The 13550-nt window shown below is 40.7% G+C and overlaps 1 protein-coding gene across 1 annotated transcript in view; it reads left to right on the plus strand.

The window, feature by feature from the left end:
* Positions 1 to 13550, plus strand: part of WDFY2 (WD repeat and FYVE domain containing 2) — a 184354-nt gene that overhangs the window by 124445 nt on the left and 46359 nt on the right. The window contains exons 4-5 of the mRNA XM_061133282.1: positions 5835 to 5889; positions 10090 to 10240. Of these exons, the coding sequence (XP_060989265.1) occupies positions 5835 to 5889; positions 10090 to 10240 (206 nt within the window). The remainder of the gene's footprint in view (positions 1 to 5834; positions 5890 to 10089; positions 10241 to 13550) is intronic.

The raw sequence follows: 13550 nt of genomic DNA on the forward strand, positions 1-13550 counted from the left end.
GCTCTGACTCATAAGCTGTTAAGATAATGCATATTAAACCATAGTGAGTTATAACTTTTGTGTGTTAATTTGGCAAAAAATTGAAAAGATGAGTAATACCTAATGCTGATGAGATATGGGGAAGTAGGCTTTCGTATGAGGGCCAGATGGTGGGGAAATGAAATTCTGCATACTTCTACAAAGTGATCTGTCAGAGTGTATTCAGATATTAAGTGTACACAATCTTTCAGCCAGCATCTTTGCAACATATGCATTAGTTCATATGTTTATACATTTGAAGACGTTTCTTGCTATATTGTAATAGTAGAAAATAGGAGACAAGTGAAATGTCCATTTAATGAAAGATACTTGAAAAAAATATGGTATATCCATATTTTGGGGTGTGTTTTGCCCTGGAAAGATAGTTCTGATATATTACAAATGAAAAGAACAAATTATATATAGTATGTAGTATGATCCTATTTTTACACTACACAACAAACCAGGAAAAAAAAAAAAAAAACCTATATGTTTAATAAGGGTTTTCTTTAGGGTGAAAAAAAACATGTGGAAGGATACAATAGACTGTTAGCACTGTTTCAAAGGATTGAGATAGAGAGTGGAGATGATTACTAACCTCTTCCTCATATGTACTGTGTGATATGTATGCGCATCTGTTACAGAAAGTGAACATTATGACAGGTGTGATGAGAACCCAGCAGCTTTCCCTAAAATCAAATTTCAGGCAAGGGCAATAATTCCTTTTCAACCTTGATTCCGTCTTATGATTTCTTTTCAACATTGTTCTAAGAGTTCTCTAGCTAACGGAATAAGATTTTTAAAAAAAAGTAAATAAAATGTATATTGACTGGGAAGGAAGAACTAAGACTATCTTTGTTGCAGATAACATGATGATTTATGTAGAAAATCTCAAAGAATTGTAAAACAAAAACAAAAAACCCCAAAATACTCAAAACCTCCTGGAACTAATAAGCAGTCTTACTGAGGTTTCTCCCTGGAAAAGACCCTTATGCTGGGAAAGATTGAGGACAGGAGGAGATGGGGGCAAAAGAGGATGAGATGGTTGGGTGGCATCACTGACTCAGTGGACATGAGTTTGAGCAAACTTGGGGAAATAGTGAAGGAAGGAAGTGTGACAGGCTACAGTTCATGGGGTTGCAAAAAGTCGGACATGACTTAGCACCTGAACAACAGCATTAAAATTTTAGGATTCAAGGTTAATATACAAGTCAGTCATTTCCTGTATACCAGCAATGAACAAGTAGAAATTGAAATTTAAAAAAAAAATACCATTAGCATCCAGAAAGATGAAATACTTGAGTGCAAATCTAACAAGATATGTAGATCTATATGAAAAAAACCACAAACCTCTGGTGAATTAAAGAACTAAATAAATAAAGAGGTGTTCCACATTCATAGATAGGAAAACTCAATATTGTCAAGATGTCAGTTCTTCCCTATTTGATCTATGGATTCAGTGCAATCCCACCAACCACCCACCAATCCTTGGAATTTACCCAAAGGAGTTGAAAAAGTATGCCCACACAAAAACCTGCCTGCAGTTGTTTGGTGGTGTTTTAGTCCCTCAGCTGTGTCTGACTCTTTGCGACCCCATGGACTGTAGCCCATCAGGCTCCTCTGTCCATGAGATTCTCCAGGCAAGAATACTGAAGTGGGTTGCCATTTCCTTCTCCAGAGGATCTTCCGGACCCATATCTCTTGCGTCTCTTGCATTGGCAGGCAGATTCTTTTCTGACTGAGCTAGGAGAGAAGCCGCAGCTGTATTTGTAATTGCCAAAACCTGGAAGCAACCAAGATGTCCTTTAGTAGATGAATGGATAAGTAAACTGTGGTACATCTTGTCAGTGGAATACTATTCAGATCTAAAAGAAACGAGCAATCAAGCCAAGCAAAGACATGGAGGAAACTTAAATGAGTATTAATGAATAAAAGAAGCCAGCCTGAAAAGGCTGCTTAACGTGATTCCAACTGTATGGCCACCTGGAGAAGGCAAAATTTTGGAGATAGTGAATAGATCTGTGGTGCCAGGGATTAAGCAGGGGAGAAAGATGAATAGGTAAAACACAGAGGACTTTTAGGGCAGTGAAAATACTCTGTGTGATACTCCAATGGCAGACATAATGTCATTTTACATTTGTCAAAATCTAGATCTGTGGTGCCAGGGATTAAGCAGGGGAGAAAGATGAATAGGTAAAACACAGAGGACTTTTAGGGCAGTGAAAATACTCTGTGTGATACTCCAATGGCAGACATAATGTCATTTTACATTTGTCAAAATCTACAGAATTTAGACCAAGAGTGAAGCCTAGTGCAAACTGTGGACTTGGGACGATAATGATGTGCGATATAGGTCATCAGTTCTAACAAATGTATCACTCTGGTGGGATGTTGATAAAGAGGGAGGCTATGCATGTGTGGGGACAAGGGCTTTATGAGAAAATCTGTACTTTCCTTTCAATCTTGCTGTGAATCTAAAAATGTTCTTAAAAATAAACAAGGGAGGATAGAAAGATGGATAAAATAATTTTAAATGTGTATGTCTTTTATTAAAATTAATTTACTTATTTTGGATTGTGCTGGGTCTTCATTGCTGTGCACGGGCTTCTCGTTGCAGTGGCTTCTCTGGTTGCAGAGCACAGGCTCTCGGGCACACGGGCTTCAGTATTTGCAGCACTCGGGCTCAGTAGTTGTGGTTGATTACAGGCTCAGTAGTTGCAGCTCATGGGTTCAGTGGTCATGGTCCACAGGCTTAGGTGCTATCCACAGGCATATTCCTATCCGCTGAGCCACCAGGGAAGTCCTCTGTTGTTTTAGATTTGTCTTCACTGGGTCTTAGTTGTGGCGTGCAGAACCTATGACCTTTGTTGCAACATGCAGGATCTTTGGGTGCAGCTTGCCAACTCTGGTGATAGCAGGTGGGATCTAGTTCCCTGATCAGAGGTTGTACCCGGGCCCCCTGCATTGTGAGCGTGGAGTCTTAGCCACTAGACCACCAGGAAGGGCTCTGTTGTTTTAGTAAGGAAAACTGAAAACAATATAGACATTTGTCAACAGAAGAACATTCCAGTACATCCTATGCAGTTGTTAAAAAGACTGAAGTTGACAAGTACGTATTCATATGGACCGATATGCATGATTTGTTACCAGAAAATAGTATTGTTAGATGATATTAATAGTTTGTTTTATTACATTTCCAGTAATATTTTTCATAATAATTATCTCTGAGAAATAGTATCATCAGGAGCTTTTAAATATTTATCAGTCTTACGTTTCCTAGAATAGCAAATTGTCTGTTTGATCAAGAAAGTAATAATGAAAAAAAATGCTGACAGTTTCTGAAATTTTCTCCATGATTATGTATCTATTTTCATAGGAAAAACAAATGAACAAGAAATTAAATTCACCTATGCAGGGAACTGAGAATTTTATTATATATGTATATCTTAACCCTAAACACAAATCTGCATCAGGTTGTTTTATTTTATATCCTGCCTGTTTCTGATAGGAATTAATGTACCTTTGGCCCAAGCTAAAGAACCCTTTCAGTGTATTAAAAATAACATATGCATGATATAAACTCAGTGAACACTTGCCCAAATAGCAATTGTCTTTAAGAAATACATTTTGTGTGTATGATAGGAAATTTGGGATGCTCTAAAGTATGGGGATGCTTTGAACTGTGGTGTTGGAGAAGACTCTTGAGAGTCCCTTGGATTGCAAGGAGATCAAACCAGTCCATCCTAAAGGAGATCAGTCCTAGGTGTTCACTGGAGGGACTGATGTTGAAGCTGAAACTCCAGTGCTTTGGCCACCTGATGCAGAGAACTGACTCATTTGAAAAGACCCTGATGCTGGGAAAGATTGAAGATTGAGGGCAGGAGGAGAAGGAGACGACAGAGGATGAGATGGCTGGATGGCATCACCAACTCGATGGACATGAGTTTGAGTCAACTCCGGGAGTTGGTGATGGACAGGGAGGCCTGGCGTGCTGCGGTTCATGGGGTCGCAAAGAGTCGGACATGGCTGAGCGACTGGACTGAACTGAGCTGAAAGTGTGGGGCACAGAAATAGCTCGCTCATGGGAAGCCTCCGTACAGCACAGGGGCTCAGTTCAGTGCTCTGTGACGACTGGAGGGCTGAGGTGGACGGGGTGGGAGGGGCCTCGAGAGGGAAGCAGTGTGTGTACATGGGGCTCATTCACTTTGTTGTACAACAGAAACTAACACATTGTAAAGCAATTATCCTCCAGTAATAAATATAAATAGAGAGTGGGGCCCAGAGCTGAGCTATTCTTGCCAGGGATTAAGGGTGGTCGTGAACCATTGCTCAGATACGTACGTGCCTTTTTACCCACACTTATAAGCTCCTTATGGGAAAACTACTTGACTTCTCTAAAAATTAGTCTGCTCTCTTCAATTGTGAGCCTAGCTCTTCAGAAACCAGAAATGAACATTATGCCACTCCTTGAAGGAATGATGAAATGAATTTTAAAAATGACAAGTTGCATAATGTTTTTACTGAGAAAAACATGGTGAAGAAAATCCATTTGCAGATAAGCTTCTTAAGGAGGGCGGCGGGGGTGGGGGGGGGGGTCAATACCCAGAGGGACTTTGTTAAAGTGTTCATCCTCTCACATCACCTTGTGCTTTAACTTTGTGGCACCTATTGCAAAAGTAGTGTAATTATGTACCTCTGAAAAACCACAGAAACTATATGAACTCAGTAAATACCCAGATTGCAAGTCACGCGTCTGTGCGTCTGTCTTCCTACCACCTTTCTTGAAGTCATCAAGGAGCAATTCTGAAAGCCTCCAAATATTTTGAAAAGATTCATTGTTCTGTTTTTCAGTTCCCATAAAGACATCAATTTATTACTCTTGGCAGTTTTCCTTATAGTTGACAACCTATTGTTTAAGAATATATGGAAATATACTGTTTAAGAATATATGGAAATTTCAAAATTTGAAATGCTGCTTTCAGATTTTGCATTTGAAAGAAGTTAAAGGACTCAAAAACCTGGCTTGAACTTATATATCTTTGACTGGCTTCTACATGTGGGTTTTTGTATATGCTTAGGTGAAGTATGCTAACATAAACACAAAATTTCACCTCTTCTTGTGTCTTCACAAAGAGTATGTACAATGTGTTATATAGAAACTGATCATTTTGAGTAAATTTGACACTGAAACCAACCTCATCAGATTGGGAGACACCTTTTACATATTCGTTTTTTCACTGTTTTTGACTATCTTTTACATATCCATGTTTTCACTATTTCTTGACTCTCTACTGTGCCAAAGCACTGTGCCAGATACTCTGGGGACACAGGGATGAGTAAGATGCAGCCTTGAGAAGCTTGTTGTACTGGGAAGTAAGACTGCTATTGGAAACAAAATCTTTAAAATAGCTAACTTATTTTCCTAGTAGAGCATTACCATCCTGTTTGATCTCTGGCCAGAGACTTGCAAAATTTCAGCTGTGGTACCACCGAGAAAAAAAGTAATTTGAATCGGATTTACCTTCAAAATTGACCTGGATCAAAACTCTGAACTTGATCCAGTTTTCTTTTCATGTATACTCCAAAAAAAAAAAAATCAATTTCAGTGTAAGGTTAAAAATTATGATAATTGCATTGGATCATAATTATGATTGTTACTTTTAAACAGGTACAGAAAATGCTGAGTTGATTGGCAAAATATTAATGTTAGAGGTAATTTAGTGATGATGTTTGCTTTATACAATCTAGTTTTTACCAAACATGTTTATTCACTTAAAGAATTTCTTTTTGCTTAATATTTTCCTTCTCTTTTATAGGAGTTTATTTTATCAGAAGATTATAACAAGATGACGCCTGTGAAAAACTATCAAGGTAGGAATGAGAGTCGTGTCTTCATTGCCTTAGACTTTGAAATGTTCCTTGATGGCTTCCATGGCCACAAGAGGGGACTTAACTTTACAACAGTCACTGGGAACAAAACACTGCAGTGCTTTGTGGTGAATATTATCCCGGTTTTTGAATCAAGAAGCAGAGGCACACAGAGATTGGCTGACTGGCCTGTAGTCCTGTAGCCGGTAACTTGCAGAGCCAGTCCAGTTCCCGTGTGACTCCAGTAGCCACAGCCTCTGTCCTTGGTCTCCCTGCTCCACCCCACTGCCTGGAGACCCTGCAGCAGACTTGGAGAGTGGGGCTGGGGTTGGGAGTGAACTGCTTTCACGGAGCTCATTTCATTTTTGGTTAACGGTTGTAAAAGGTTCATATTGTCTCAGGGAAGGCGTTAGGGTTTTATTGTGTCTTCAACATTGGCATTGTACCATAGACCATTTACATAGTACAGATCAGGAGCAAATTTTCACTAAGGAGTGTTTCCTCGAGGTCAACTGTGGCAGGGGCCAGAACATTAGAAGTAGACCTCGGAACACTTAGAGGTCATTTCATCCACATCTCGTGACCTCATTTATGATCGTCCGGCCTCTCCTCTTGAGGTATCCTTAGACATAGCAACTCCTCCTGATTTTAGAAAATTCTCAGCATTAAGTTCTTCATTTTTAGATATTGAGCAAAAATTCATTTCTCTATGGGTTTATTTTTTTTTTTCCTTTAATAACTAGTTTTTTTTTTTTTCTTTTGAGCCTTTTATTTTGCATTGGGGTATAGCCCATTAACAATGTTGTGATAGCTTCAGATGAACATCGAAGGGACTCAGCCATACATATATGTGTATCCCTTCTTTCCCAAACTCCCCTCCCATCCAGGCTGCCACATAACATCGAGCAGAGTTCCGTGTGCTATACAGTGGGTCCTTTTTGGTTATCTATTTTAAATATAGCAGTGTGTACATCACCATCCCTATGGGTTTATTCTGTAGTGTTTTTTTTACGTATCACTGATCATTTATTGAGTACCTACTGTGTTCCAATAACTGAAAATTATAATAGTGAACAAGGCATGCATAGTATCCATGCATTCCCCATGAAAATAGAATCAAGTAAATCTAAACACAATTAAAGCAGATCAAATCCAGCAATATATAAAAAGGGAAGTACATCACAAGCAAGTGAGGTTTATTCCCGAAAAGAAATAAAAGCAGGGACAAGTGTTTGTATATCCATATCATAGCAGCCTTATTCACAATAGCTAAGAAGTGAAAACAATCTAAATATTCACAGATGGATGAATGGATAAACAAAATATGGTTTATCAATACAGTGAATTCTTATTTGGCCACAAAAAGAGAATGAAGTACTGATACCAGTTATCATGTGAATGAGCCTTGAAAATATGCTGAGTGAAAGAAAAGACCATACATTGTATGATTACATTTATATGAAATGTTAAGAATAGGAGAATTCATAGCCACAGAAAGTAAATTAGGGGTTCCTCAGGGATGGCGCTAAGGGGATTGGAGGTATGGGTTGGAGGTGATAGAAATGTTCTGGAAATAGAACATTTCCCATAATGATTGCACAGCACTGTGAATAAACTAAAAATCACTGAATTATACACTGAAAAATGGTTTAAATGGTGAATTTTATATTATGTAGATTTTTATCTCCATTACCATTTTTTAAAACAAACAATCACTTTTAAAACAAGTGATACCAAAAACAAAGACATTACAGGAAAGGAAAACTACAGCCCTAATTCTCTCATAAACTTAGACGTTAAAGTCCTAAAAGAAATACTAGCAAATCCAGCAACATGTAAAAAGAATTATACACAATGACCAAGTGGGGTTTATTCCAGATACACAAAGCTGGTTCAATGAAAATCAGTGTAATCCGTCACGTCAAAAGCCTAAAGAAGAAAAATCATAGGATCATATTAATTGACACAGAAAAAGCATTCAATAACACCTGACTCCCATTCACGATCTAAACTCTCAGCAAACTACAAATAGACAGGAACGTTTTCAGCTTCAGAGAGAAACATCTATTAAAAAAACAAACTATAGCTAACATCATGCAGTTGACTCTTGACCAACTGCAGATCAGGAAGTGCTGTGGTATTTACTGTTGAAACATATCTACATATAAGTGGACCCATGCAGTTCAAACGTGCCTTGTTTAGGGGTCATGTGTACTTAATTGTGAGAAACTAGATGTTTCCTCCCTAGGATGAAGATCATGGCCCCTATTTAACAAGTACAGCCAGGCTTCAAGCCTAGGTTCCTGAAGCTTAGCACTATGTATGTATCTTCAAATGGTTTCTTTTTGAATAAGAGAATTCTGTCATCTTAGAAAGAGTATGTGCTTTGAGTTTTAGGGTTTGTTTTTTGTTGGTTTTTGTTTGTATTTTCAGTAGTCATAGGCAGCATGACAGAGAAAGAGAACGAACTTTGGCAGAGAGACTAGGGTTTTAATTCTATCCTTGTCACTCATTGGTTGTGTAGCTTTGAGCAAGTCACATAAGATTTTTGAGTCTGTCTCCTCCTCTGACCCAGAATGGTAGCTTGGAGCGCTGCAAACCCCCTTATCTTCTGGGCTACTGTCATCCCCTTGGACTTAGAAAGTAACAGGAAGAAGATCAATGGTGCCTTCTTGAAAAAAGAGAGGAAGGCGCTAGGGGCCACTTTCTGCCTGAAATAGACTTGAAAGTGAACCATTATAGAGTCCGCTTTTATTCCACCATTGGTGGAACTTAAATTGGGCATTTGATGACAACAGACATGACAGGAGTTTCTTTAGGAAGTCCCATCTTTGAGTTTAAGACAACATTTTGATCTTGATGGTGGCCAATTCTCTGAAAGGCAGGTACTATGTAGAGAAGTTACAGTATCATTGCTTCTATGCCCCTTCTAAATCCCTGTAGACACTCCAGCTTCAGATGTCAGATTTTTAAACATCAGGCATTTGGTGAAATGTCTGTCCCAGAGGGATTCACTGTGGTTCTGGCCATACTGTTTGGTCACCAGTCTAGAAGGGCCATCTTGCCAAGGCCAGGTTGTGTGTGTAAAAGAAAGAGGCCCCCCAGCTTTGCAGAGTCATTACAGTGACTAAGTGAGAGAATATCTTTCAGGCCTTGGCACTTGTTAGACGTTCAGAAATTGGCAGTATTATTGTTACTGCTGATAGAGCTGCATTGATCCATCCATGTCTCGTCCTGTTTTCATGATGAAAATGGGAAGCTGATGTCTTCTCTGCCACCCCGTCCCGCTCAGGATGTCTCCTCTCACCCACCAGGCTGCCACCTCCTGGGCACAGGTAGCCTGGTGAGGTCCAAGTTCCGGGACTTCAATCTTTCTTTATTCCAGTCAGCTCTGTTCAGTGGCCATGGACACCCCCATACCTCTCCTCCTGGAATTGTATAAGAAGAAAGCAAATATTTTACTGATTTTATTTGGTACTTGAGAAGCCATGAGACCTTGACCAAACTCCTCGACTTGATCCTGCCTCAGTTTGCACACATGTAAAGCAGGGAGAAGGGGTCGAGGACAGGAATAGTGTCTTCTAACTCTGAAAGTGTGTGATGCAATACTTCTGTGATGGTGGCGCCCTTATTTCTGAGCGCCCCTGGGAAATTTGCTCCCGTTGTCTCATTATGTATACTTTGATGTAGGGGATATTTCATTCTTTTTTTTTTAATGTGGCCCTTGAGAATAATTCTGTCCTTTCCAAGCTCCAAGCATTTCATTTGTCATGGAAAATTCATCTAGAACTTTGTTGTGGGTTTAAAAGCCAGCCTTCATCAAAAGGAGGACAGTAATGCTCTTTGCTTTTTTTTCTTAAGCTTAAATAAACTGACCCAGTAACTTACTGGGAGAGCATCGTTCCTAATGTGTTCTGCAGTCACAGTGATCTGGCTTTCTCTAGACCAGCAGTTCTAACAAGTGTAAAAGAGGTGGCCCCCGGCCCTTGGGCTATGGGAGCATTTTCTTATAGGATCTCCGATGTGGTCTTCTCCAGGGGCAAGGCTGTACCACTGATGAGAACCACCTCTCTAGCTTGCGTTTGCCATGATATCTACTGTTTAGCTTACGCTGGGGCAGGGGAGGAGACAACCTTGCCCCTCTGTGGACCACGCCTCGTTTAGGATGCTTGATGGGTTGTTTTCTTGTCTCTTGGTTTCCAGCGCATCAGAGCCGAGTGACGATGATCCAGTTTGTCCTGGAGCTGGAGTGGGTGCTGAGCACGGGACAGGACAAGCAGTTTGCCTGGCACTGCTCCGAGAGTGGGCAGCGTCTGGGAGGTTATCGCACCAGTGCTGTGGCCTCAGGCCTGCAGTATCCTTTGCTGGACAGAATCCCTTGGTGGGAACTTAGCTGTTGACTTCTTTCTTTCATGAGCATTCTGGGTATGTGCACCTTGAAGGTTTTGTGTTTTATTTGCTGAGTTGCCCTTCTGATTAAGATGCTTATAAACCGTCCTAACACGTAAATTGTCAGGGGTCCTCACATAGGCGGGGTAAATCAATTTCACCTGAAATAACAGTCTATGCTGAGCAGGTTGTGGGTCTGCCGTGAGCAGAGTCTGACATCTGCACAGCACACAGCCCAGATTTGTGAGCCTCAGCCGTCAGAAAGATTATGGAACACGGAGATAACGCTGTCACTGAATTACAGTCTTTTATTTTTGTACAGAAATAATTTACACATAGGTATTAAGGTTGGGAACATTCGCATTTTGGTGCCTGGCAGAAGAACCACAGGATCCCTATTCATTTTAAGAATATTTATTGAGAAGCTACCATGCTGGGACCAGCGTAGGCTCACTGAACACGGTAATGCTATGTACAAGTCTTTGTTCCAGGTACCAGATTTTTCCAGAATGTGTAGAATGATACTAACTCTTATCTCCAAAGCTTCCAGGGTCCATGTGCTCACTGTGCATACCTGCCAATGATGGGTGATCCTCACATCCAGCACTCTGGGCACCAGTGAACATGGGCCTGACAAGTGTGAGACCTGGATGGGTGATGTTACCATTGTAAGAAGGAAGGGGCCCTGAGTTTCTTCTTTAAAAAGCATAGAATCTCTCCACCTTCTGACAAATGAGGAAATAGTTATAAACAGATTACTTGCCTGCAAAAGCTGGATGAAAGAATAAGACTTTCTTTCAGATTTTTATCTCATATTTATAAAATGCCTATTCAGTAATTTGCATCTGACAGAATACCTTGCTGTTTCCTTGCAGACATGTGGCAGTTGTGTTGTGTGTGTGTGTGTGTTTAGGCTAATGTCACTCTTATTTTCCTACTGAAAGGGCAAGAGGAAGAAACCGAGAATGGCCATATGGAAAGTTTTAAAAGTGGCAAGTTACCAAGAAGACCAGAAGCAAGGGTGAGGAGGAATGGAAATCAAGATCGACTTATCTTTGAGAGGGTGGTTAATAAAAGAAACTCCATGCTTTACTTACTAAAAAGCCAGTTCAGACAAGCATAATGCTTGAATTGAAGTACATGATCTCTCCTGCCAGTAGATTAATGATTTCTTGTAGTGCTCAGATTAGATCTCCCTGAGAGATCATCTGTCCAATTTCTCATTTACAGATGAGTCAGCTACAGCCCAGAGTGGGTCACGTGCCTCTCTGCAGCCCCCTTAGCTGGTATCAAGGAAAATCACCACCACAACCCAGGTCTTCTGCTGTGGACTGCTGGGTTTTCCCAGCAGTTAAACTGCTTTACCCTTTTGAGAAAAGAACCAAAGGCATCAATATAATTTGTTCTTAACATTCTGGCTTCTCTCTCACTAGCCAGGCCTAGTGATGTATCTTCTGTATCACCTAACCAAGCTGGGGAGCATAGAAAGAAATACAGATCTTGCCTTATGAAGTTTATTTTTTAAACTATCTGAAAATGGTAGGGGAGGGAACCCATAATACACAGAATTAAACTTGTCCTTACTTATTATAGTCTTTGACTCTTCTGTTCAGGCATCTCCAAAGGTCATCTTCATTTTTCAGCTGTTTCCTTTGGTCACACCATGTGGTTTAACCAGGCAGAAAAAAATCATGTGATGGGCTAGCAGAAGCTTTGATGTGTGGTGAAAGCCCCAGGCTTCCTTCCCCCACGTAAATGACCATCCAGTCCAACCTTGGAAGGGAGCTGCAATACTGCAGAGATGCCTTTCCAGAAAACTCCCCTCGCCTCCCTAGCTCCAGTTCTGGAGTCACAGTGCCAGCCCTAGCTCCTGGGAGTGTATATCTACCTGGTATTTTCCCAGTGCCGTGCACTGATGCATAACGATGCTGAATTTGCCAGAGAGTCTCAGCGGAGAACCATGTGACTTCCCCAGGCTGCAGGGCTTTTCCTGGGCGCCGCCTGGTGCGTAGATTGTTAATAAGCAACGCATACAGCACTGGGGTTCACTTGAAATCCAGCTTTTAAACCCGTTTGTTTCATGGGACCCCCTCCTCCACCACCTCGCCCCCCCCCCCTTCTTTCTGCTGTCTTCTATACTTACAGGTTTTTTGGGGGGAGTGGTTAGTGGTAATGAAAAGAAGATCTGTTGAAAAAACTTAAGATGTTCAGAATAATATTATGACCCGCATTTCTCTTCATAGTGGACACTGCTGGTGTAGATAAAAATCTACATATAAATTCATTCTCTCCCATCTGCATCTTAAACAGTTATTCAAACAAGCCAACAAGTGATAGAATAAGTCAGAGGGAATATAGTCTTTTTCCTCTTCTTTCAGGCCTCTTTGCGAAGTAAATATGCAATGAAAGTAACCAAAATTCAGGTAGAGGAAGCAAAGGATGACAAAACGACTGACCAGTTCACAAATTGAACTATCAGTTTTGAAATCACCTCAAAATCTTTGTTGCTTTGGCTGAAGATCTGACACTTCAAATATTAAGTGTGTGTGTTTAGTCATATCCAGCCATTTGCAGCCCCATGGACAAGAGCCCACCAGGCTTTTCTGTCCATGGATTCTCCAAGCAAGAATACTGGAGTGGGTTGCCATTGCCCCCTCCAGGGGATCTTCCTGACCCAGGGATGGAATCTCCTGGGTCTCCTGCATTGGCAGGTGGACTCGTTACCACTGGCACTACCTGGGAAGCCAGGCTATCATATTACTGACAACAACAATGATAATAAGGAAGCGAAGGAGAGGAAAAAGAAGAAAATATCTGATATTTGCAGTCCCTGAGTATTTACCTAGTGCTTCTACATAATGTTACTTTGTTCCCTAGCAAAACATAAAGACCTAATTCTCAATTTTCAGAGTAGAATGCATCACCGAGGCTCAACAGGTTAAGAGACTTTATTGAGGTCACATGATGGTTACCTGGCAGAACCAGGATTAGAACTTGGGTTTTTAAATCTTTGAGCTAGCCCTGTGCACAACGAGATACAGCAGATTGGAGCTATTTCCCCAAGGTCCCATGGCAGGCTGACGTAGGAAATAGAACTGTTTTCCTCCCCCACTTCAGTTACCGGTCTTTACATTTATCTAGCCTCATCCTTCATTCTGTCATTGGACCAAGTTTTGGTCACATCTGGTCATGCTTCCACAAAAATAATTTAGGTACTCTGCATCTTAAGAATTTCCCCATGTTGGAGATATTTCCAAGGTACCACCCTCTTCTGT

This window comes from Dama dama, chromosome 30 (assembly GCF_033118175.1).
Source record: "Dama dama isolate Ldn47 chromosome 30, ASM3311817v1, whole genome shotgun sequence".
In the NCBI taxonomy this organism is placed as follows: domain Eukaryota; kingdom Metazoa; phylum Chordata; class Mammalia; order Artiodactyla; family Cervidae; genus Dama; species Dama dama.